This window comes from Trichoderma gamsii, assembly GCF_001481775.2.
Source record: "Trichoderma gamsii strain T6085 chromosome Unknown Scaffold_3.2, whole genome shotgun sequence".
Taxonomy (NCBI): domain Eukaryota; kingdom Fungi; phylum Ascomycota; class Sordariomycetes; order Hypocreales; family Hypocreaceae; genus Trichoderma; species Trichoderma gamsii.
In genome coordinates, this window is record NW_020171340.1 from 449,296 (window position 1) to 474,682 (window position 25,387).

Genomic DNA, 25,387 nt, shown 5'->3' on the forward strand with positions numbered 1-25,387 from the left:
GCCTGTTGCTGCCGGCTCGCACCCTTGACCTTGATACGGCATCTCGTCCCACCGAAGGCTTCCGCCAACGTCCACAACGTTCCTGCTCCACCAGCCGCGAGCGAGAATACAGGCCAGACTACACGTATGAAAGAGCTTCCCCTTGCACCTCTCAAGCGCGGGCCGTTGACCCCGGATCTAGTCGTAGGCGCCCGATTACTTGGGACGAAACAGGTGGCCTCGAGACTTGGCTGTGCCTGTCGATTCGACTTCCTTCTCCTCTCCTCGCGCCTCTCGATGCCAACCCGAGCATCGCTAGTGATCGACTCTGACCGGGGCCGCCCTGCTCTGCTCTCCAGACTAACGAGCGCCAAGTGCTGAGCCTACCGCGTGAGCTTGATCAACCTGCCTGTGCATAGCGGTACATAAAGCGTGTCCATTCCGGGGCTGACGAAGCAGTTGTCTTACAGGTCTATCTTGCCCAGACGAGCAGCGTCCATTCCTCTATTGCCTGGAATTTTGGATCCTCAAGGACAATTCGGGCCTTCGCACTGAATTTAGTGCCTGATACCACAACTTACATACCCGCCAGGGAGCTACAGCTAAGCTTGAAGCTGGCCACTCTGGATTGGTCGCCTTAGCTGTCCAACACACCGCCTATAGCTATAGCTCACTTTTGTGTGAGAAGACCCAAAGGACCTCCATCTCCTTCGGAATACTGCTTTCTCTCCTTTGGATTCTTCTTTTCTTCGGGAAGCTTGGAAACTCCTCCCGGATTGCTTGCAATAGGATCAATGCCCACGGCGCTGGCTGGATTTACCTTTGCCGGATTCTGCAGGCCTCTAACAGTGCTTTTTTGAACCTATCTGTATCTCCTTTTTTTTGTCCTGCCTGTCTTTTTCTTTGCTTCTGTTCTTCTTCTTCTTGAACAAATATTTATTGTTCTTGTTGTGTCTGGTACTTGTTTATCCATCGACTTCCGGACGTATATCGCTGCATTATGAGCCCTGAAAATATGGCACAGCCTGGATTTGCTTACAATATGCCTTCCGCTACCAACAACCACTGGAACCCGCCTCGCAGGTGCGACTTGACAACTCCAGCCCAGATGAAAGAAGTATATTTGACTAACCTGAATATAGCCTTTTCGCTGAACCCTACAACGGCGGCAGACTTGCTGGGAGCCTGTACCCAGTTTCTAGGTGAGATAAGACAAACTCATCACAGGCCAGTTGACGGACGCCAAGCTTACCATGATACTACTATAAAGCATGAACTTCACGACCAATACCTATCCTTGGGCTGATAGCCCTCCCGCACAATCGACTGCAAACTTTTCGAGAATCGATCCTCCAGTGTCGGCCCAGCCGGCCTATGTCCCTCGCTCCCCACCTGGGGCAAACAGCGGTTCCAATTCCATCTATCCCGGCCCAGTATATGGATCCCACAAGCGCAGCAGATCATCTGCTTGGGATGGACAGAGCAGATATTCACCCACAGGCTCAGTGGATGATATCATTGCCTCACCAAGCTTGTCTGATTACTCCTTGGACAATGGCTTAGACTTTGGTATCCCCTCCAACAAACCAAAGCAACAAAACAGCAAGGCTCGATCGCAGCGACGGCCGTCGAACCGAGACGAGTTTGACGGCCCTCATCAATTCCTACAGCGCCCACCCCAGGACGTTATTGCTATGCAGGAGAGAGAACTCCCGCATCTGCCAACCAACCTTCACGTCCAGGAACAAGATAACGTTCTTAACCAGGTTAATGACCGGTTGTCGCAATGCGCCTATGATTTCGTGGCCAAGTACCAGTTTCCAATCCCCCTTACTCAAGACATGAGGCCCGTAGAGAGGCCACAAGATCGAGAGTGGACCGAGTGGGTTTACCTCTTGAAAAGACTTGCCACCAAGCGACGCATTCCCGCTCGAGTGCTATACAACGGACAGATCAAACAGTTTGTCACAATCCTTGAAAACTCACTAGAGATGCGGCATGCTGCTAAGCATCAGAGCCGCCCTCTGAAAGATGATCGCAACATCCTCCAGCTCATTTCCGCTGGTATTCAGGTAGCTAAAATCCTGAAAGATGCGTCGGCGATGGACTATCTCGACCGACTATACGTTTCCACGGAGAAGCAGATACAGGAGCGTGCCAATGCGCGATTCCGATCTTAAGAAACTTCTTCGCCCCATCCACACCAGTCTCTGTTTTGGCATTAATGATCACGTTTTTTATGAGACTGCAAAATTTGAAAATGATTGATGATTTTTTTTTACGTTTTTCGTTCAACATAAAAGGACATGGGAGAATATCAATATTTGTGTGCGTTATTACCCTATCTGGCCCCCTTTGCTCTCTTATTATATCTATCCACGCATGACTGACTAATTGGGTTCAGTTTAAAATATCTACTCATGCTACGCCATTGCCAATGGTAATGATGAGACGTAAACAAAAAAAGCATGCTCCATGACAGCCTGCTTGAGCAATGTAAAATGGCGGGCTGTAATGGGGACTGATGTTTTCTGTTCTTTGTGGTTCTTCTGTTTATACTACTACACTCCTCCGATTTCGGCCCGTGTTATGGTGGCCCTTGCATTTGGAAGCTACAGGACATTCATTTTCAGTCGTCAACAGCGAGCTGTATAACTATACTTGACCTTGATAACGCATCAGGTATCTTTCAATTGACCTATCGGCATGAGATCCCCAATGACATATATTGCATTACCTGTATTGAGTATCTTGGTAATTAACCTCACTACTACATAGCATCTGCTGCAATTATAAAAGGAGGAATTTGGGAAAGCATATCACTTTGGGAGAAAGGAGCAAGGAGGGGATGGGAATGGAGCCATGCGAGGCAGCTGTCTTCATTGCTGTGAGCGGCGATTGGACTAGTAGCATACTGTATATGTACCTTGTGCATTCTTTGAGGATGATGACAGGCATGGCCAATGAGAGTGTATAATTGAAGATGAATGATGGAAAATAAATCAAGGAGTATAGTTGTATTGCAGAGCAACTGGCAAGGTTTGTGCTGCCTCATGCATAATGTGCTCACACCAGTTGAAATGTATAAAGAAAAGATCTGTGTATTTGTAGGTAGGTATTGTGAGTTGGCTGCTGCACTGGGATGCATTTGCGGCGTAATCATGTATTGCAACATTTCGATGGATATGCCGTTGCGTTGTAGGACTAGGTAATATCTGATAGGTATTCGGGATGCAGATGCCTTTTTTATATCTGCGAGTTGTGAATAATAGCGTAAGTTAAGGCAAACTGGTATATCACGACATTGTACATATCTGTGGTCCAGGCGCAACAGGGCGGCGCTACTGTAGGCGACAAGGGCGATGGATTTGAAATGAATGTCAACATAAAAATCGGACTCCAAAGGTGGCATGATGTTCTATAATGACACGTTAATATGAGAAAAATGGTACCTCAAGGCCTCGAGGCTGAATCGAAGTGCGAGGCTGGCGGCGCAGCTCGGTGTCTGGATTGGATGTCGGTAATCGTTGCTATGTATGGTGTCGGGGGCCATAATGTTATAGACGGAATGACTGCTATATGATCCTTTTTACCTTGAAGGAGTAACTTGTACCTGAGTGACTCTTTTTTCTACCTCTTTGCATAATTTGAAGTCGTCATGATATGCCAATCTCATGCTTAAAGAGTCCATCTTTTCAAATACTCACTGCTCATCAAGTACCTATTACACAGTAAACGTAGAACACGAAATCTGCTTGGATGGTATACACATGCTTAAGTTCCCAATCGGGACCAGCCAATGCATGTGCTTCAGCCCAGGCCTGTGAATGGCTGGGTCGCAACTCCAGCAGCCGGCCCCATCAGAGACCGCCAATGACGGTGCCGCTGCCGATTGATAGCAGGGTGGTTCGGTGTTCTATTGCGGCTTAGCGGCGGATGCTGGAGTCGCCGCAGCGATTCAACGGCATCAGCTACGGCGACCGTAAACTCGGTTTTGCGACCGAACGGTTTAGTCCTTTTTCTTAGAAATTCGTTGATTTTTATTGTGCTATCGCTGTCGCTGATGTTGATTCTATTTTCTGGCATATTGGCTCGATATGTGGATCTGATGGAGTGATATTTGCTGGTCAATACCGCAGCTACTGCCGCTGTACAATACAAAATACGTTTGCGCAATACGGAACTACACCAGCAACACACTGAGAACGACTTGGCGTAGGGTCATTGAAATCGCCTAGGAAATCGGCAGCTCTCAACAATTTCGATTCACGCGGTCCAAGCTCCGGAACAGATCTCTTGGCTTCACTTCTTGGCCGTGGCAGCCATAACTGATGTTGATTCGCCATGGCTTCAGTGCATTCACAAAACGCATCCCCGCATTCTGCCTCCGTCTACGACTTCGAGTCTACTGGCGACACCGACGAATCATGGCAATATATTGATTACTCGAGCGGCGCATCCGTTACGGGATCGATAGGATTCCTCCCCAGCCCGGCAAGCGGCAGTTTGAACGGCTTCGCCATTGTTGGCCATGGTTCTACACCATCTCAGGGCGGGCTCTCGCCCGGTTCTGTCGTCGACATGGACCCTGCAGTCTTTCTCCCGGCCAGCACCACGTATCAGCAGGATACTGAGTTCATAACCTCTAACCCTTTCCCGAGCACTGTTGAGGCCTCTACTACCAGTGTGGACGCGGCGTTTCCGCAGAACGATGCGTTTTTGACGCCGCAGCAGTATCTGTTTATGCCGTCTGGTTCATCGGATTTCCAGCCGCAAGATCTTAATGGTGGGTTTGTTTGTGAATACTCGGAAATTCATCAATGTTGATTGAGATGCAGATCTTACAACACCTTTCATGGACGATTTCCAAGCCGATCCGTTTTCTATAATCCAGACAAGTCCGGTACAACAGTCTCTGCCTCAGCGAAATGCGCTCCAGTCACTGCCCTCGGATCCCAGCCTATCATCATGGCACCAGACGAGTCCCAGTATTGCTTCCGAAAGCAATTTTGTGTTTGAAGACATGATCTCTTCGCCAGGCAGTCAACTAAGCTTCGCCTCTTCCTCGAGCCCGAAATCGCCTGCTGTCAAATCCGAGGGGAGCGGCAAATCAGGAAAGGCGATGCGCAAAGTGATTGGCGGCAAAGTCGAGAAAAACAAGAGCGAGTCCCCCAGCAAGTTTGTCATCATGACACCGACGACAATCAATGCCCGTGCTGGCAAGCCGAACCCTTTTGAGTGTTTCGAGGCCATGAGGACGACACAAAAGGGCCGGAAAGGCCCCCTGGCGAATGAGACGAAAGAGAGCGCACTGCAGGTTCGGAGAGTGGGCGCGTGCTTCTGCTGCCACAGCCGCAAAGTCAAATGTGATAAAGAGAGGCCGTGTAAGCACTGCAAGAAGCTTATGATTTCGGTTCCGCAGGTTGTGTGTTGGCAGTTCCAGGACTTTCTACCGGTGCTGTTTCCTGATTTCATTCGGGGCCACTTTAAGAGGGATGCTATGGCTAGCTTCATCACCGAGAATGTTGAGGGCTTCACAGTGAACGGGTCCGAACGACTCTGCAGCGTTGAGCTCTCTTCAGGCCCTCGATTTGCGACTACGCTGACACTTCAAGCCAAGTTCTTTACGGCCAAGACGTGCGATGTGTTACAGCACTGGCATCTGAGCAATGAGAAGAATCAGGTTGATCTTCAGTCCCAGGGCTCTGCTCCCATTGGTATCGAGTTTAACAAGGGCCCTCAAAAGGACGAAATGAAAAAGTTGACCAAGGGATACATTCAGGCACTGGTGAATGAACCGCTGCTGGCGGACCAGTTGACGGATTCATTCAGGTCCACCAGGCTTCCTAACAAAATTCTTGCGATTGTGCAAAACTTTGCAAAACAGTCAGATGTAAGTCGAATGGTGATATGAGAGACTGAAGGCGAGAAGAGAAAGCTAATCAAAACACAGTCTACAATGGTTAAGCGCGCTCTTTCAATCTATACCATGCATTATGTCATGACACGGCATCTCTGCTTAACCCGTCAGTCCATCCTCGCCCTGCAGCCAACTGGACTGGTACCTCAGAACACTCCGTGGGTCACTCCCCGAGTACTCGCCCGGCAAATCAAGTCCCTAGTCGACGAGCTCATCCTGCGCGATATGCAAACCCTGTTTGAGCTCTTCTCCAAGTCACTTAAACCGAAGCTCCGACGAGAATGGGCACCCTGTCTTGCATCCTTCCTGGTCCTGTGCCTGTTCATGGAAGCTGTTGAAACAGCCGCAGACAACTTTGTTGTAACGCAGAATGAGATTGATTTAAGGAACACGTCCTCGCCCAAATACCAGAGATCGCTTGCGCAGGATACGTGCAAGGAGCTAGAGAACATGCCGTTCAAGCAGTTTGCGTACCAATTCCACCACCTCTATCAGACTCATACAAAGGATGCAAACACAAGGAGCTTCAATCCTCTATTCGACGACGCCTTTCTCGAACAGGGTGAACTTGACCCCCCGGCAGTGGAAATGGTGCAGAACTTGAGAGAGCTTTTCCACGGAGAAGACTGTGAGTTTTCCCACTATCTGCTTGCTTACCGTAATAGAATATTGACAGGCGAAATAGGGCAAGACATGCAGTTTCTTGCTGATGATGAGCTCTTGCTTCACAGAGAGGAGCACCCCTATCCTATGGATACATCGTTCCTTTATACTGGACGCCTGGTGGCCAAGTTTTTGCTGTCATTTACTAACGAAAGCGTAATCTTTGCAAGCAAGATATGATCTGATTTCCTTTGCTTTTCAGGAGCATCCTCTTTTCTTTGTTTAAAGAGCTAGATAATGGGTATTTTGATGATACTGTCTGTCTAAGCGGTAGCAAGACATTGGACGCTCGGGTTATATGGAGTTTTGCTGGATTTTGTACGATTACATGAGACATATGTATAAGAGCATATACACTTTTGATAGAGCAGGCAATTTCAAAGTATATCAAAGTATGCAGTCACGGCGAGTTCACAGATAAAACGCTATAGTAATGATATGTTTGTCTGGTTTTAGTCCCGATGCCACACATTTTTCTCAATGGCATCAGGGTGGAACAGACTGGTTGTCTAGACCGCTGGTTTCATCTCCCACATCGAACGATAAAAAAAGTAGTTGACACGCTTGCGCATTGAAAAGCGGCGAGGTGTAGGCAAATCGTGGGTATCGCATCAAATCAAAACAGAGCACGGCAGAGGCGCATATGGAGGTACTCTCCAAAACTTACCAATTTGAACTCGGGCGATAATAATATCTGCCTAACCTATGCGAGGGTAGGAGACAGAAGAAGCCCATGAGATCATTGTGCAGCTGAGAATAACCACCATCACGGCAATCCTCGAGCTTTTTTTTTTTTTTTTGCTGCCTGCGTCGTAGCATGTGCCAGTGCTGATGGAAGGTTGAGAAAATTTGTGATTGCTTGGAAAAGCGGAGCGTTTTATGGTGAGAAAGAAAAAGCTCAAAGACCCTGACTTGTCACGTGATAGCCATGGATTTGTGCTTGCTAGCTAAGTCTATACATGCGGGCCGTCGCGTGCCTCATTTTTTGACTTTTTCTTTCCTTTCTTCGATACACTTTTTTGCACGATTAATCAACCTAGAGCGATTCATTTACTTGCTTTGGGTCATATTTGCGTGCTAGATGGAAATGGATTCTTCTTCTGCCTTTAAAATACGACGGCAAGCTGCGACTACTTTTTCGTCTTGCCGTTTTGGTGGTTCTTCCCACATGCTCCTCCATAGCACTACTACCTACCTTAGTCGTCTGTATTGCTTCCCAAGCCCTGACTGCTTTTCAAATTTCGTCGTCTTCTACCCGCAAAAGAAGCCTCTTTCCGGAGCTCCTCGAGATGGGCATGAGGGGAAATGCCTGCTCTACAACCACCCCTGCTCTTGACACATGATAAAAACCTGCTGTTTTTCTGCGCAAAGTCCACCGCTGCCCAAAGGCGCCGCTGCAGAAATCCAAATGCAAGCGTTTAATTAGCCCGTCCGCATCCTGACGACGGCCGAGGCGCCGGCCACAGGTTAACGGCTGCATGAGGGTCGCGTGGACAGTTGCTCTCTTGTCCTTTGGGCCGCGATGCGAACGTCTGGCAGGCGAAGAGGGCACGAATCTGTAAGCCCCATCCCATGCATGGGTCCCCGCTGCAGAATGGCCATTATTCACTCATTTGCTGCCTGCCGCACCACATCACGGGCTCGACGGACGCGCCACTCACTTGCCTGTCTGCGCTGTCCGCTGTGCTGTGCTGTGCTGTGCTGTTGTGCCGTGCGATGGATGCTGTGCCGCGGTGGTGCGCTGTCTGCAGCTAGCAGTAGCTCGTTGGTCGTGGAGATGTTCCCCAGTTTGCGTCAAACGGGCGGTGGTGAGCAAACCACCCTCGCATCCCTAAACCCTACCGTAAACATAGGCCATCCTATATATAAATACCACGTATAAACCGGCCTCATTCTCGTGCATAGCCCTCTGCACCTCGACGCATTTGTCTTACGACCTCATCCTCTTTATTTTCTTACCGCCTTGTGCCCCTCCCGACACTTCCCACCCGCAGAAAGCTGATAAGCATACCTTTCCCCCCCGGTTGCTCCATCTGAAGTCGTTCATGTATTACACACCGACTGTTTGGGCACCAGTGTCAGCGTCAGCGTCATCATCACAAGCTCCATCACCACACAAACACCACCCGCAAAATGTCTGAAGTCCAGCTCCAGCGCTCTTTGGAAGACATCAGGCTTGAGATTGTTCTTCTCGCTGCCGAAGTGTTTTTCCTCGTGTCGGTGCTTGGTGCCATTATCCTCTTCAATCTTGATCTCTACAGCCAGTCCCGGAAGCTGAGCCTAAGTGCCGAGTCGTATAAGACTCGGCCGCACTGCTTCTCGAGAGGCCGACCTCGATACAGAGGTGCCATCTACTGAGCCAAAGACCACCACTACCTACTACCTCTGGATGATTTTCTCCTTCTTCTTCTTCTTCTCTTCTTTGCTCTTATTGCAGTATTCGACATTACGAAACATTTCCCTACCCAACATACCATCTCTTCGGGCAGCAATTGGAAAGACCAAATCGAAACAATACGGAGCTATGGGAGCTCCATGCATTTGACTGGCGTTTTGCAAAGGCCCTCGCATTGATAATTGGCGTTAAAACTGGCGTGTTGCAAAGTTACGAAATGAGAAAGGACAAAAAAAAAAAAGAACAAATCCTCTCTTGCTAGAAGAGAGGATGACGAACATGAATGAGAGAGAGAAACAATAACAAGGGATGGTCAGCCCACATAGCATATGATGCTGCCCTGGAAGCAGTTTGATGAAATCCAGGCACGAGCAATAGCGTTTCGGTTCGTGCAATTTATTCGAGATATTGAGCTTTTGGTGTTCACTTGTCATGGAGCCGGCGTTCGGAGGATCGGGATCGTTTGGATAAAAAATTGTTGTACATAGTTGTTTAAAAAAACACACAATATGAAAACTAATAAACTTCGAATTGTCGCCAGAATTTTTGATGAGGCCTAACCAGAAGCTTGTGATGCAAGCTCTATGCCTCATCAGCCGGTGCCATGCTTCTATTTCCTCGACACGTGCAATTTATACAACGCTGGGATTTTTCTTTTTTCCCCCCATTCCACCATTGTCTTTTTCTTCGTCCTCTCCTTTCTTAGCCGCGGCTTTGCACCTTTTTTTCTCGGATTTATTTCATGATTATGCTGAGGGCTTCTTCAGGTCTCGGGCGGCCTGCTTCAGGTTGAAGTTGCACTCTTCGTAGGCTCGTCCAGCACCAAAGCCGGCGCCCAGGTAGGCGGGCCAAGCTCTTCGCTTAAAGAGAAGGACGGAGAAGACGACGCCGAATCCGAGGCCGAGGGTGGACTTGACGAGGAGGTTGGAGAGGCAGCGATCCCACTATTGTTTAATACCAAGGGAAAATGAATTAGTAAACCAAAGAACAATTCTGCAAAATCTAGAGTCTTGAAGCTCGGCTCGGTACCTTCTCGTTGAGAAGCGCTTCGCTAACAGGCCGGGAAATGGCGCTTGGGGAGCGAGGGGTGGTGGTCTCGGACATGGCGGCGGACGTTTCTGTGGTCGACGGCGTGAGAATGCTGTGTGTAGGTCGATTTGCCGCGAGGCTGTACTTACGTGCGAAGCGCAATTGACGTCGGAGAGCCAAACGGGGAGTCGTGGGAAAGGGAAGAGAAAAAAGCTTTGGATACAGGTGATGTCAAGCTACACGAAAATCGACCGGCCTCATCGCGGACGGTCTTGGCCTTGAAGGGCGGTGAGAGGTGATTGCCGAATCGGGGTGGAGATTGCGGCAGAATTTTTGATTTTCGGAATTTTTGGCGCTGCGACGATGATGGCTGCAGCTTATACAATCTTGTCTCTGATATAAACAAATTTTCTTTCATAAATTATTGAGATAGACTCGGTCAATTTGAGACTACCATCCGTCAATCATTGCCTTTTGTCCTTCTTTTTCTTAATGTGTCCTTGATTTTTTTTTTATCTTTTCTCATAATGGTAAGATTTTTCACCCTTATAGTTGGTCGCGCTGAGTTCAAGTCAAGCTCACATGCTCTGGGCAGGGAAACTTGGATCTCGTCAAGATCGTACGAGGCCTTGACCAAAATGGGTCTGGCGAAAATGGGGAGAATCTTCAGAAGCTGTGGAATAGCCTCACAGAGTCATCGGATCACCAATTCCACGCGGCGGAGGAGAGCGCGCTGAGATGGCTGCTCAAGTCCATGAACGGAAACTCATCAGAGGCGGAAACCATACGGCGCTACCCATTGACCTGGACGATTATGGATTTTGTGTTTCAAAAGATTCCGCTCTTTTCGCTTGCCAAGTCTCTGGCGGATAGGAAATTTGTGGCTGTTTTGCAGCAAACTCTCAAAGATGCATCAAATCCAAGCGAAGAGCCTGGTTCCTCTATTTCCAAGAGGAAGAGATCACTGGCGCCGCGCTACGCCTCGAATGAATTGAAAGGGTTAGAAGGCTGCTTGGCAACTGGCCAGGCCGTCTTCAATGCTTTGAAATCTCTGCTTGGGCGGCTGGGAAACAACGCTGTTGGATCACGCGATAGGATTGGAGCCGAACACATCAAATCTTTATTCAGCACATCTGCTCTTGAAGCTGCGACATTGGCGTCTTCCTTCTTCGTAGTTTGCCTTTTACTACTGGCCAGCGATGTCTGTGACGAGGTCGAAGGCAAAGAGGAGTGGATTGTAACTGTCTCTAGGATATGGGATCTCCATTTACAAGGAGACAAGGACGCCTTGGAGATTGCAATCCATCTCTTTAGGCCAGCATCTGCAATCTTAAAAAAGATAGAGCCTTCCATCCAGGGCCAAAGTCTGACCATCAATGAAGCCCTAGCCACCCGATGGAGCGCAGATCTTCAGCGATTCATGCACCGAAATTTCATCCTCCCCGCCCGGACATATTTCTGGAATCGCCAAGATTTTGAAATCATCATGAAGGCGCTCGATGTATCAAATGATGAAACAAGAACTTCTGCTCCAGTACTATACTTCTTGGCTTCTGGGATTGCTGACCCCTCGAGTGAAAGCGATATGCGCAGGATCAATACGATGTGGATGGATCGGATATTCAAAGCTGTGGAGCAACAAATTCGTCCAAAGACAGATCGCAATACTTTGATGAAGCAGGTATTGGCACAGGCTATAGGGAAATCGCTGTCCATTGATGCGGGAGATTTACGACAAGTATGTCGCGATTATGGCCTGGGATCGGAAATCGACTGGAGCTTACTTGCGAATGCTGCTACATGCAACCCGGACATCTTTCAAATGTCTGAAGAAGGCACCGCGCTTTTGAACGAGATTTGCGTGCAAAGTCTTGGTCAAACGGCTGATTCAGATAGCCACAAAGATCAACTGGGTCTCATTGCCGCCATAAAGAAAAGCTTCCAGACTCGTCGAGATCTATCTGGATTTTTGCGACTATGGTTTACTCAACTCTGTCTGGCTGAGAAACAAAAGATGGTCTCTAGTAGCCCTTGGTTCGATATTGGCCGGAAAGCAGATCAGCGGAAGGCGATTTCATCTTCAATAGAGTCCGAACTATCACCGCAGCAGCTTGTTGTTCTCCTCGAGTGGCTGAGGGAACAAGAGTCTAGCTCGACCCCCCAATCTGTTTGTGTCTTTACGAGTATCATTGCGGAAGGCTTGCATGGCGAGTCATTTATTGATGCAGTCGGCTTGAAGCTGTTCGACCTAGTTTCTCCATTGAAAAGCTCATCAAAGTCCGCTTTGAAATGGAGAGTTGTGTCCAAGACAATCTCATTAGCCTCACCCGAAGAGCGGAACAATGTCTGGGCGCAAATCAAGGATCAGATATCAAAACTTGTCAAAAAAGGGACTGTGAAGTCAGCTGAAACGTTCGAGGCTCTAAAGTGCTGCTACCAGGCTTGGGACTCGATGAGCCAAGATGAAGAGACTGCTAATGAGCCAGCCAAGCTGATAGAGAAATTCACGCCACGCTTAGTCGAAGAACTAGCGTCGTACGATATTTTGGAATTCGCGAAATTATCAACGTCTCTTGACTTGGAGGTGGCATCGGAATTTGACGAGGACCTTTCATTACAACAATACTTGGCTTGGTATATTCAGGGCTCCAGTCGCTTCTACCGGCTATACTTTAGAAAAGCAGGCGACATCCCTTTGCTTGACGCAGTGTCTTCCACAAAGAATGCCAGTCCTCCTGGATTGCATGCGCTGTGGAGTGCGCTTCTAAGCAATGACACCAATCTTAATGACCCGAAGCTTTCGAGAAAGCTTATAGACCGTTTAATTACAGCCCTATCCGAATCTGAGAAAGAGAAAGGGTGGCCAGGAGAGTATGGACAGCTCTGGATCCGGACACTATGCAGCGTACCATCTGAAGCTTTTAGCCGTACACAGCGCGAGCAGATTATGAGTATCTTGGACAAAAGGAGAGAAAAGATGGTCAAATCTCCGAAGCGGGTGTCTTGGGAAGGCTGGAAGCTGGTTCTCGATCTGACGACCAAGATGATGGCGCGGCCAACTTTCAATGAAGAGATGCAGTTCTCCAACCTTGTTGATTTTGCCGATGCCATTTCAAGTCTCTCGTTTGAAGAGACACTGGATGATGAGACGTTGCTTGAACTTGTCGAAAGGTATTTTGCCATGTCAGCAACGATTATAAGGCAAATGTCGGATAATTTCGATGAGCGAAGCACGAAATACTTCTCGGAAACCCTCAAGTTCATTGAAACATGTACAGCAGAAGAGGCGAAGAGTGACCCCTTCAACCTTCCTTCGCTACATGTTACCTTGTTAAAGGCTCTTGTGGTTGAGCTTGGCCGATCATCAGCTCTTCAAAGCCAATCTAGCCTCAGCCAGCTACAGCAGAATGCGAAGAACGCCTTGACCCAGCACGTTGCAGCAGTCTTAGGAGAGTTCATCGCAAACAGAAAACTATTGTCAAAACACGATAATTCGAAAGGTTTGGCCCTTTTTGCAGCAGTACACGCAGCAGAGGCTATGGATAGCGCCGCCGTGATCTTACAGAATAAGTCATCGGCCGTTCAAAAGCTTGAGAAGCGGAGCAAGGAAGCCATGATCACTGGAGATTTGAGAGGGTGGAAGATTCAGATCTTCCTTCATACCTATCTGCCGAGCGAGTTGGAGGAGCCTCATCCGACTTCATTTACTGCCCTAACAAACCTACCGCCAAGAACCCGCGAGCCTCTGTTGAAGGAATACGTTGCGTCTATAATTGCCAAAGCCAGCGTGCCTGAGGTATCACGCTACCTTCAAATGTTGATTGGTGAATTTACGGAGGGCTGCGACACTGATGGCCAAGCTCTTGCCATTGGCCAAGTCGTGGGTCACCTAATCGGTATGTAGTATGTGAAAATGTTGGAAAGAATTGGGCTAACGTATGTACACCAGAACGCACTGATCTACATGGCAAAAGCGAAGGTGTCGATTTATCGGCAGCCCATAGCGAGCTAACTCTCAGCTTGTTAAAGAAATCGCCAAACACAGCTTATATATGCCAAACTATTCAGACCCTTCTTGAAAAGAAGCCCCAGGCTATGGGACAGTGGAATATTGAAGTAACCTTGAGTACTGTCAACGACTTGGCTTCGGCAAAGCCCACAAATGGCCCCACGGTGTCGTTCACCTGGCTCTGCAAATTGATCGGAACAATCATCAAAAAGCACCGCTTACGATTAGAAGGCCACCACCACTTGCTGCTGACGACTGTGCAAGCCTTGCTTAACAACCTAATCCTCCATCAACCAAAGAGCACTGGAGACGGCACAACGCAAGAGTCAATGGCTCGTCTGTACGGCCGGATCATTACCTTTATCTGTGAACCTACCGCAGGAGCCGTTTCCCGTTCACAGCATCAGAACGCCTTGGATTCTGCGACAGATGCGGCCAAACGTTCTGCCGGGTGGCACGTTTACATGGTGCTTATGCAGTACGTGAAGCTGCAGCTTGAGGCCGATGTGCCAAGGGAGGTACGAGAGGCTCTGGAGCCGGCAATGAATTCTATTTTCGACGTGACGCCGCCTGAGGTGAGGAAGATTCTTAATGACGCTATGGATGCTAGCGGAAGAGCTATCCTGAGGGAGATGTTCAAGAGATATGTCAAGTTCGGAAAATGGAGCGGTGTATAATGCGCCGGAATATAGTATATATATGGGATTAGCTATTATTAGGATATAGGTCTAGACGCTGCAATTGTATATATGCATGCATTCAACTCATGTAGACGTGTCTATATTATCAAACTGTGCGAAAGAGGGATAAAACAAAAAAATTGGTTTACGCTTGACGGTCCTGACCTTCCTGCTTAGTCTTGCTAGGGTGGCCATGCGTCTTACCATACTTTCGTATCTTTCCATGCAGATCAGGCTGAATAAATATCCAAAGGAAATTAACAATCCACGACATGATGGTATCAACGAACCAATTATTACGGAACGAGCCACCCAGCATTCCCCATTTCATAAGCGCACCAAGCCATGCCACAGTAACAAAATATTCACCGCGCTCCAGCCCCTTGATTGCAGAGTCTGCAACTTGATCGGGAGTCTGCTGGGGGTCGCTAGCTTCCAGGATTCTCGTAATCTCAGGCGTGGTGAGAATCTCACGGGCGTATCCAGGCGACAGAATAGTTCCAGGGAACACCATGTGGACTTTGACGTTCTGCGGGTACATCATCACCTCTTGGGATATGGTGTCCGCCAAGCCTCGCATCGCCCATTTGGAAGGCGAGTAGGGTGCGTAGCCGGGGATGGTATACAGCGCCAGGACACTGCCGGTCATGATGAGATGCTTGGCCTCCTTCTCTACGGGAGCGTCGACAGCCAGCCATTCCTTGAGGATGGCGTGGGACATTTCGGCTGTGCCGTAGAAGTTGACGTCCATCTGGCGGCGCAGAGAGGACATGTCCATGTCGACAAACAGCTCTGGGGTGGACATTCCGGCGATGCACCAGACAATGTCGGGAGGGTTGCCATTGTTCCATTCCAGGACCTCAGCGAGGAGAGGAGTAGCGTAAGATGGCGCAGAGACATCGGCGGCGATGTAGTGGAATCGCTGGTTATCCTTGTCTGTGGCGGCAGCCTGGAAAGTTTGTGTCAGTGGAACAATATGAATGACACTGCAGATCATACATACCTTGACGATCTCGAGAGCGTCTTGGAGCTTATCGACACTGCGAGAAACAAGGACAATGTTGGCGCCCTTGAAGGACAGCAGCTTCGCGACTGATAGGCCCATGCCCTCTGAGGCTCCCGTGATGAGGACGGTCTGTATCAAGGCTCAGGTATTCATCATCAGCAATGCCATTACATTACTCAATTGCATGAAGTCATGAAAAAATTGAAAGAAGGGATCACTAACCTTGCCCTTAACAGGCATCTGGTTTCCGCCGAAAAACCCCATGATGGTGACGATGCCAATGGCAATGGTTATACTAGCAGGCAAGATCCAGACCAACTGATTGAGTAGGCCGTCTGCGGGCATGACCCGACGCTGTGAGGGAATGTACGAGAGAAGTGGAAGAGAGAAGTGATGCTGTTTTGTAAGACTGATGAGAATTGGCAGCTCGATTCCCACACGTTGATCGATAATTATGTTACTATTGCTGTTGCTGGTGCTGACGATGCAGTTTAATGGAGGTTTTTAGTGTTTTGGTCGTGGCCCGATGCTGCTATGGCTCTAGTGGGCCCAATCGCTGTAGCTACGATTTAGGCGTTGAATGCACCGCGCAATGCGTTATAGCACCGAACCTTATAGCACCATCACGTGCCGTGGTCGCGGATCGATACGCGGCATCAAGGTACGAAGCTTGAAGTATCTTTCCATATCTGATTTGAGCTTCTTATTTCTGGACACTCAAGCTGATTCAATTCGACATTGTATGAGCGCAGCGGCCAGCATCATATTTACTCACATGCGGAGAGACTCATGAGTCGACAGTTGCATGCTTGCAGGGCATCAGCATCATGGTGATTTTTGACAGACCAAGCTGAGCTTCATCAAAGATGGCCTCGCAAGACGGGCAGGACATCCAGCTTAGCGTGCCAAAATTCTCTTCTTTCAAATCGAAAGAACCCAGCAAAGAGGATACTCCAAAACTGGACAGGCATCATGAAATACGCCGCAAGAGGCAGAGCCGTGATGATGAGAAATCAAGCAGTCGCCGGGCTGACGAGGACCGTGGTTCTAGACGCAGTGGCCAGGAGCCTCGTCGCCATAGAGATCGTGACCGTGATCATCGAAGATCTCGGAACCGTGGGAGAATTGCTGATCGGATAGAAAAGCCGAAGCCTGCTTCCAAGTTGGAGGGCGTACCAGGTCTTTTCATGATCGATACAAAAGGTGACCCCCTGATCATAAAATACGGGGGTCTTGATAAATCCCAGATACCTGCCTACCGTCGCCACGGGGGCGGCAGGGTCCTCGGTACGGTGGGACGCCTAGTAATACACCGTGATGGGCCAAGAAATCAATTTAGTCTTCGCATGCCCGGTGAAGGATTTTCCACTTTTGCAGGCCGGGATGGGCTTCGATCAAAGTTGCCAAAAGTGGCATCCAAGCCAATCAGAGCGTCTTCCCGGAATGCAAATGTCGATGCCATAGACGAAGCCGACGGTTACATACCATTGAGCTCGTCCAGCAAACGGAAGCGAGATCAAGCGGATGAGCAATCCTCGGATGATGAACAGCCCTCATATCGGTCTATTGAGGGCAAAGCAAAGCCACGAGAACATTCAGAGAGTGACTCTGATGAGGATTCCGACATGTCAACCGACATGCTCGTCACAGGCCAAAACAAATCACTTAAACAAGAATCCATCCGGCTAAGCAAACGAGTAAAGGAATCTCCAGATGACATCGGTGCTTGGCTTGAGCTTGTAGAACATCAAGACGCCTTGCTGAGAGCTGGTGAAGATTTTGACCATACGATATTAGAAAATGAAGCCCATAGTTTCGCAGAGATCAAAGTATCAATGCTTGAATCGGCTCTTGAAAACGTCAAAAATGCGGAAGACCGCAGACGCGTTCTTGTTCCTTTGATGCGAGAGGGCGTCAAGGTGTGGACTGGCAAAGCAGCTGCTAAGAAATGGTCAGAAATATTAGAACATGGAGATGATGATTTTCTTTTGTGGAAAACACATCTCGACTTTTTGACTTCGAATATTGCAACATTTCAATATGAGGACGTCAAAAAGGTGCTTTTAGACCGTTTAGGTTTCGCTTTGTCTCGTCTTACATCAGACCAGCCAAAAGAAGCCATAGAAGAAGCCATATTTGTATTCTTGAGGGCTACTCGCTTCGTTTACGATGCCGGCTACAAAGAACTTTCTATTGCGGCTTGGCAGGGTCTCTTGGAGCTCAACCTCTTTAGGCCACTTGCCATCGAGGACAAACAATTTGCGCTGGAATCTTTTAATGATTTTTGGGAAAGCGAAGTTCCTCGCATAGGAGACGCCGGCGCAAAAGGGTTTCGACATTATGTCGAGACTAACGGCACTGGAGAGGCGGCGGAGCCGGTAAAGGCAAGCTCAACTAGTTCGTCTTCGTCGCGAGACGTCTACAAAGCTTGGGCTTACTTGGAGCAATCTCGTTCGCAAGAGGCTAATATGCCGGCGAGGACAATGGATGATGGGACGGACGATGATCCATTCAGAGTCGTCATGTACTCTGATATCAGTCCCTTTCTCTTTTTGATACCAGCTTCCCTTCTACCAGTGGTTTCAGGCCAGCTGATTGATGCGTTTTTGCTCTTCACCGGCTACCCGCCGGCATTTAGAGCGAGCAATTGGACTGAAACAGCTTATGATGACCAGTTTATATCATCTTCGCGCATCAAAATCGACTTGGAGCCAGTTAAGCATAACGATGATCCAGACAGTTGGCAGAGAATCGAACCACGATTTGATACGGGCGTGAAGGCGGCCGCCTCTCCTTCTCTGCTATTTAGTGGCTCGAAGTGGTATCGATATATTGCGACAAAGCCACAAAATCCTATTATGAATCCGGCTTGGATTTTAGAAGCATTGAAGCAGCTTGTTCATAGCGGTGGAATAGAAGAGCTGGCCCAGTATTACCTTGCAGTAGCCTTTTCTAACGATTCTACTAACATCAAGAGGCCTGCTAAAGCACTTCTCAAACAATATCCTGCTAATGCCGAGCTATATAATGCCTATGCCCTTTGCGAGTTCACTAACGATCCCAACGTGGCGAACAAAGTGCTGAGAGCCGCAATTGAATCACCGTCGGTAAGTATTGAGTTGTTGAAATATTTGTATAGAATAACTCAGCTAATTCAGCCTTTAGCTATCTGAAAAATGGTACAAATTCTTGTTTTATAGAACTTGGGCATGGATGGAATTTGAAAATGGAAACGTCGAGTTGGCAAAGGTGCGGCTCTGTTCATCGATGGACGACACCCTGAAAGTGACAGGGACAGATGTTCTTGAAGTGAGCAGTACTATACTTCTCAAAGCCCATCAAACGTTCACCTCAGATTTCCACCAATATCTCACATATGGAGATTCAGTTGGAGCGAGCACACTTGCGGAGTGCATGATTTTGCTGTCGTACCTCACAGCTTTGGAGAATGAAGAACCAACATCGGCATCACAAGGCAATATTGCAGCAGCAATGAACACAGTTGACGTGATTTCTCGAGAGTTTCAGTCTCAAGATAAAGTCGGCGCCAAAGCTCATGAGCGGGTCTTTCAATTTGCTACGCATCTTTTATACCTACATGCATCAAAAGGGTGAGTCGTCATCTACAGCTTTAGCGCAAATTATCTTCGAGATATGAAGCTAACTGCCACAACTAGGCCCTTCAGGAGAGTATACCTACGAGAGAAGCTCTCGGCTTTCATTCGCCAGTTCCCGCAGAACACAGTTTTCATCTCCATGTTTGAGTGGGCAGATGCGAGCCTCCGTGTCATTGATGAGACGCGTGACCTCTTGTATGACCAAGTTTTAGTGAAAGAGCATGACTGCATTAGCAGCCGCGTGTTTGTCATTCAACACGAGCTTACACACGGCAACACCAACACGACAAAGGCAGCATTTGAACATGCTCTGGCGAGCGATGTTTGTCAGAATAGTTCCGTATTGTGGATCTCTTACATTCGCTTCTGTTACGCTCAAAAGCAGCTACGTGCCAAGGCAAAGGATGTGTTTTACAGAGCATTGAGGCACTGCCCTGGGTCGAAAGAAGTAATTATGGAAGCTTTCCTGACGCTAATTCGCGATATGGAATCGGATGAACTCAAGGCAGTGTATAATACGATGACTTCGAAGGGGATGAGGGTTCATGTCGACATGGAAGAATTTCTCGGCAAGCACAGACTTGATACGTCGAAAGAGAAGAGGAGATGAATGCATATATAGGTTGGACTAGCGTAGCATATCTGGTGCTGATTATCGGGTGTACCATTTTGAAAATAAAATCTAATAGTAATTGGCATTCATGCCGCAGATGGTTCATTGGCTATTAGGAGTTGTAGTTGACGGACACAATCCACGCTATCTGATCCGCCATTGCCACGTCACAGCGTTGGAGACATTCTACAACGTAGTTGATGGTGTCGGTATTTTCAATGTAGATAATTTTGTGTCTCACTAAATGAGATATATAATGGTTATAGCTAAAATCCCCATTTTTTTGGAAGATTTAAAGCAACTCTGAGACGCAATGTCACTCATTATACCCACGGAATAGGGGATCGTCAACCTATCAAAGCCAAAGCCCCTCAATCAGGTCAGCGAGTTGACATGCGACTCCACCTGGTCTCTATAGAGGGGCTTCTCCTTGGGCTATGCAGAAGCTGAGCCACAGTTTCATCCGCAGCGATTCAGTTCCTTTTTCTTGTTTGCGTAAGACGATTTTGTGACGTTAATCTGTGATTGGAGTTCCAATTGTTTCGACACTGCAGGGTAGCAAAGCTTGACCTTGGCTTTTTAGGGAAAAGTGGCCTAGAATCTCTCCTTCCTCTTGGTTTGAATTCTTAGTGCCCCTGCATTTATTCTCAAAGACCCCAGCTGGCATTCCGTTTTATGCTACACCAAAGAAGCATCATCTCATACTCATATTCTGTATCATCAAGCACTTCATACTCTTGAATCCGCTCTCACGGCTTCCCCCATCTTCAATCTTATTGTCATTTGAATCCACGCACTCACGCACTCTTCCTTGTTCTGCATCCACTATGGCTACTTCAGATGAGGCCGCCAACGCCTCACTCCAATCCGGGGGCGGTTCTGTCCCTGCCCAACGAACAGTCAAAGCTCTCAGTAGCACCTCGCTCGCCTATCTAAAGCGCCTTTTCGAGTCTCACGCCACTCCAGAGGGAAAATGGACGAGTGACCAGGTCAGAGTCTTTTCGCAAAAAACCCAGGGCAATGCCACGATGGCTGCGGCTTCGGATGAGCTGCTCAATGTCCCTGATGTCGATCTCAATGCCTTCCTTGCCTATATGACTTCTTCAAAGAGCGATGCCATCTTGCCGATTAAGAATGAGGACTTTTCATGGCCGCTGGCCAGCTATTACATCAGCTCTAGCCACAATACATATTTGACAGGCAACCAGCTGTCGAGTGATAGTACCACCGGAGCTTACACCAACGTCTTGCTGAGAGGATGTCGCTGCGTCGAAATCGACGTCTGGGATGGCGATGAGAGCGACGCAGAGACATCGTCATCAGAGAGCGAGACGAGCGATGATGAAGCAGCGGCAAAAAAAGCAGCGCGCAAAAAGCAGAAGAAGGAGAACAAGGACAAGGCAAAGTCTAGCTGGGGTGATCAGCTGAAAAATAAGATGGAGAAGATCAATATCAGCAAGAAAATCGAAAAGATGGAAGAAAAGGCAACTGAAAAGGTGGCAGAATTAGAAGAGGCTGTTTCGAGAAAGTCGGATTCCCCTTCCACGGCTGAGCCGAGAGTGCTCCACGGTCACACACTCACAAAGGACGTTTCCTTCAGAGATGTTTGTGTTGCTATTCGAGAAAGCGCATTCGTGGTCTCCGAAATGCCACTGATTGTGAGCCTGGAAGTGCACTGCAGTCCCAAGCAGCAGATTGCCATGGTGGACATCATGAAAGAGGTCTGGGATGGTCTGCTAGTAACCAGCCCAGAATCTGATATCGAAGCGCTGCCTAGTCCCCACGACCTGAGACGCAAGATTCTCATCAAGACCAAGCACGTCCCGGCTGGTACGCCTCTTGATAAAGTCGACACCATACGGAGCGAACAGGTTGTGCCTACCGGTGCACAGTCAAAGCCCGCCAAGACGATCCAAGAGCTCGCTCGCCTTGCAGTCTACACTCAGGGAGTGACATTCAAGAATTGGACGCAGCCAGAAGCCACGATGCCCACGCACATGTTCTCAATATCAGAGAAAAAGTTCATTGAGTACCATGAGAAACAGTGGGAGGCCCTCTTCAACCACAACAAACGATACTTCTTGAGGGCTTACCCAGCAGGATTCCGAATTGGATCTTCCAACTTGAACCCATCCATTTTCTGGGGTGGTGGTGCCCAGATTATTGCATTGAATTGGCAAGAAACTGACGAAGGCATGATGTTAAACGAAGGAATGTTTGTAGGAACAAGCGGCTACGTTTTAAAGCCAGAAGGTAACAAACAAGCTTTTGCACTTTGCCCACTTCAAACTTTGTTCTTTCGATTTTGCTTGCTAACCAACATGAACTCTCAGGATACCGCCCCGCCCTCACATCCAAGGAAAACGACGCCTCCAAATCCACTACCATCACTCGCACGCCCGTCTCCCTTGCCTTCACCTTCTTTTCCGCCCAAAATATTCCCCTCCCACCAAGCGAAAAATCTGCCAAGGGTTTCAAGCCGTACGTCAAAGTCGAGCTCCACGTAGAAGGCTCCAAGAATAGCTACGCAGAGAGTGATGGGTACGTCCATGGAAGCGAGTACAAGGTCCGCACCAAGACATACAAGGGCTGCGACGTTGATCTCGGCGCGGAGAAACTTGAGTTCAAGGGTGTTCCTGGGGTGGTCGAAGAGCTTACGTTTGTGAGATTTACGATTAGAGATGATGAGATTGGCCGAGATGAACTAGCGGCGTGGGCATGTGTGCGCCTTGATCGTCTCGGCCAGGGGTATAGATTTGTGCATTTGAGGAATACAAAGGGAGCGGCAACAGACGGAGCATTACTTGTCAAGATAGAAAGACTAGTATAGACGATAGACAGTCAATAGCTCAGCAATTTTCTTCTATGTCTGCTCTTTTTGGGTTTCCTTGACCCTGAGAGCAAAATTGCGTAAGAAAATATTTTTGGATATTCATTCTGATGTGTGACTATTAAATCAGACTATTAAGTCAACAACATCATTTAACATTTCATTACTAATACAGCCTGACCATTAACTCAAATCACAGGACGCGATTGCTACTGTTTAGTAGTTGTCACCGCCCTGGTTTCGGCCGCTCCCCATGTGCATCTTATCCTTCACCTTCTCAAGCAGGCCACTGGCACCACCGCCGCCTTCACGCTTGTTTCCAGAGGTGTCAGAGGAACCGAAGCCCGAGGATTGCTGGTTTCCAGAACCATACGAATCGCCGCCATAACTATAATCACACATGTTAGTATTGTCACAACAGGCATAGACGGGTATTTAGATGAGCCATACGATTGGTCTTGGGAGCCATACGACTGGTCTTGAGAGCCGTATGATTGGTCTTGGCGGCCACTGGAGCCGAAAGTAGATTCATCATTACGACGATTTCCAGAGCCGTATGTGTCGCCGCCTAGTCCAGTGTTGCCGCTCAGGCCAGTGTTGCCAGTATCATACGAGTCATTGCCAGTGCCGTAGTTACCACTGGAGCCGAGATTGTCGTTGCCCGAGCCGTATGTGTTGCCCTGGCCAAAGGCCTCACCCTGGCCACTAGTTCCGAAGGAGGTCTCATCGTTACGGCGGTTACCGGTGCCGTAGGTGTCTTGTCCGGATCCAAATTGATCTCCAGTGGAACCGAAGTTGTCAGTGTTGCCACGGCCAGACTACTTGTTGTTAGTGAGTGTCGTACAGCGTAGGCGTTGAGATGCCATGATTGTAGGAACAATATTTCACTTACGCCGAACTGCTGCTGCTGCTATAGGCCGGGCGAAATTGATTAATGCTTGTCCGATGAGAGAAAAGTATGGAAGTAGCAAACTCACGTTGTCGTCGTCACGCCAAGACATTTTGATGGTATTGATTTAGTAAGAAGAGCTTAGAAGGTTTGACTGCAGTTGTAAAGATGAGATTATGGAATTACTTCTGAGATCTTGGAGCAGAGACGACTTACAGGATTTTATATACAGAGAGACGGAGGCAGCCAGCTGTGTAATGGGCCAAGTACTTTGTCTCATTCAAGCTCACCCCATTTGGATGCTCAGAACCCCCCCGGAAAGCTGCCATGGCGCACGCCACCGGGTGTATGGAGAAGGCCCCCACTAGGAATTGGATCAGTAACCACATCTCCATGGTACTAGAAGAGTAGGTACATGACATAGTATCGCTGCAAGGTACAATAGCAGCTGAAAGTTCGTCACGAGTATCTCCAATTTCCCCAAAGTGCCCCGCCCCCGGTCACGCCCGGCAGCCCCGATCTAGCCTCTCCTTGTGTTGTCCAGGAGCGTCAATCAATAGTGCTTCCGTTCAGCACATCTCGGCGCTCCAAATATAGAAAGGTTTGTTTCCTGTATAAACGACGACGTTTCTGCTGATATCCCATTTCTTCTGGGCCCAATCAGCTTTTCTTCCGTGACATAGACCTCGTAACCACTCGACCAGCTGTCGCAGCTTAAGCTTCCCTCCATCTTGCACCCGCCATTCCGCCGACATCCAGCAAGCTTTGCATGGTGACGAGCGTGTGGCGTTCTTAGTTCCTGATCGAGCGATTGGAAGACGCCGTCGTCATCTGAGACAAAGCTTCGCAAGAGTTGGCGGCGGGGTAATAAATGATAAACCAGCTTCAATGCAACGCCTCATTTGAATACACGTCGAAAGGCTCCTTCTGCTGAGCGCATCTCGCAAGCTGGCCTAGCTGCAGATCTGGAGACGCTAGCTGGCTATGACGGATGAGCTATCTCCATACCTACTTCTCCCTGCTTAGATATGATGCCAAGTTTTTACTTGGAGTGGCCGCATGCAAAGCTCCAAATTCTGGCTGGCAAGCTGGGAGCCGCTGCGCACCACGTTCATCAAGCAGTGGTTGCTACGAGCACATGCAAATAGCTAGGTTGGAATGCCAATTCGCACGCAATGAGGGGCTTGCATCGAAGTGGTGTCTGTTGGCTGCATCCGTCCATCTGCCATCCGGTTCCTCGCCAGTCTCGACGCCCAAATGCCGCGCTATGCTGAAACGAAGGAGGCGGGTGCTGATAGCAAAAAGGAGGGGTTTGTTTTGCTTTCCGTCGAAGCTGTAAGATGACGTGAAATGGCATCATTGAAAAAACCGCCGATTTTGCAACAAGACAGCAACTGCTCTTTCTACAGGCTCTTATCCCAGAATAGACACCCCTCGAAGCTGATTGGAGGCGAGAAGATGCGGCATTGCATCATTGCCACTCCCCGTGTTTCTACTCTTGCTGGTATTCGTCTGATTGTATGAGTTGCAGCCGGCTGCAAATCACCCATAGTCGCAGTGCTGTACTGAATGATTGATGCTTCTCGTGCTGTGTGTGTGATTGTAAGTGATTAATAAAAGGCAAGAGTGTTATGGGAATAACGACCTACTTAAATGAGGCGAGATGCGACTTTATCAAAGGCCTGTAGTCAAACAAGATCAAACTGGCAAGATGACAGCAGTAGATGTAAAGAAAATTCAATTCAGAAAGACGATTA

At 48.5% G+C, this 25,387-nt stretch overlaps 8 protein-coding genes across 8 annotated transcripts; 5 read left to right on the plus strand and 3 right to left on the minus strand.

Annotated features, from left to right (window-relative positions):
• Nucleotides 1–979: 979 nt before the first annotated feature.
• On the plus strand, nucleotides 980–2,159 carry TGAM01_v201149 (hypothetical protein; the record flags this gene model as incomplete). Its single annotated transcript, XM_018805384.2, has 3 exons — nucleotides 980–1,062; nucleotides 1,122–1,181; nucleotides 1,250–2,159. The coding sequence occupies 3 exons, from the start codon at nucleotides 980–982 to the stop codon at nucleotides 2,157–2,159; spliced, it is 1,053 nt and encodes a 350-aa protein (XP_018661293.2).
• Nucleotides 2,160–4,323: 2,164 nt separating this feature from the next.
• On the plus strand, nucleotides 4,324–6,742 carry TGAM01_v201150 (hypothetical protein; the record flags this gene model as incomplete). The annotated part of the gene is made up of 4 exons (XM_018805385.1): nucleotides 4,324–4,765; nucleotides 4,818–5,872; nucleotides 5,933–6,527; nucleotides 6,585–6,742. 4 exons carry the CDS (start codon nucleotides 4,324–4,326, stop codon nucleotides 6,740–6,742), a joined length of 2,250 nt encoding a protein of 749 aa, XP_018661294.1.
• Nucleotides 6,743–9,145: 2,403 nt separating this feature from the next.
• TGAM01_v201151 (hypothetical protein) lies at nucleotides 9,146–9,550 on the minus strand (the record flags this gene model as incomplete). Its single annotated transcript, XM_024548700.1, has 1 exon — nucleotides 9,146–9,550. The coding sequence occupies one exon, from the start codon at nucleotides 9,548–9,550 to the stop codon at nucleotides 9,146–9,148; it is 405 nt and encodes a 134-aa protein (XP_024406516.1).
• A 963-nt stretch (nucleotides 9,551–10,513) lies between these two features.
• TGAM01_v201152 (hypothetical protein) lies at nucleotides 10,514–14,672 on the plus strand (the record flags this gene model as incomplete). Its single annotated transcript, XM_018805387.2, has 3 exons — nucleotides 10,514–10,516; nucleotides 10,564–13,882; nucleotides 13,936–14,672. The coding sequence occupies 3 exons, from the start codon at nucleotides 10,514–10,516 to the stop codon at nucleotides 14,670–14,672; spliced, it is 4,059 nt and encodes a 1,352-aa protein (XP_018661296.1).
• Nucleotides 14,673–14,820: 148 nt separating this feature from the next.
• TGAM01_v201153 (hypothetical protein) lies at nucleotides 14,821–15,945 on the minus strand (the record flags this gene model as incomplete). Its single annotated transcript, XM_018805388.2, has 3 exons — nucleotides 14,821–15,624; nucleotides 15,679–15,810; nucleotides 15,904–15,945. 3 exons carry the CDS (start codon nucleotides 15,943–15,945, stop codon nucleotides 14,821–14,823), a joined length of 978 nt encoding a protein of 325 aa, XP_018661297.2.
• A 602-nt stretch (nucleotides 15,946–16,547) lies between these two features.
• Nucleotides 16,548–19,908, plus strand: TGAM01_v201154 (hypothetical protein; the record flags this gene model as incomplete). Its single annotated transcript, XM_018805389.1, has 3 exons — nucleotides 16,548–18,788; nucleotides 18,847–19,292; nucleotides 19,359–19,908. 3 exons carry the CDS (start codon nucleotides 16,548–16,550, stop codon nucleotides 19,906–19,908), a joined length of 3,237 nt encoding a protein of 1,078 aa, XP_018661298.1.
• Nucleotides 19,909–20,738: 830 nt separating this feature from the next.
• Nucleotides 20,739–22,741, plus strand: TGAM01_v201155 (hypothetical protein; the record flags this gene model as incomplete). Its single annotated transcript, XM_018805390.1, has 2 exons — nucleotides 20,739–22,164; nucleotides 22,245–22,741. The coding sequence occupies 2 exons, from the start codon at nucleotides 20,739–20,741 to the stop codon at nucleotides 22,739–22,741; spliced, it is 1,923 nt and encodes a 640-aa protein (XP_018661299.1).
• A 216-nt stretch (nucleotides 22,742–22,957) lies between these two features.
• On the minus strand, nucleotides 22,958–23,742 carry TGAM01_v201156 (hypothetical protein; the record flags this gene model as incomplete). Its single annotated transcript, XM_018805391.1, has 3 exons — nucleotides 22,958–23,129; nucleotides 23,192–23,559; nucleotides 23,719–23,742. The coding sequence occupies 3 exons, from the start codon at nucleotides 23,740–23,742 to the stop codon at nucleotides 22,958–22,960; spliced, it is 564 nt and encodes a 187-aa protein (XP_018661300.1).
• Nucleotides 23,743–25,387: the final 1,645 nt, after the last annotated feature.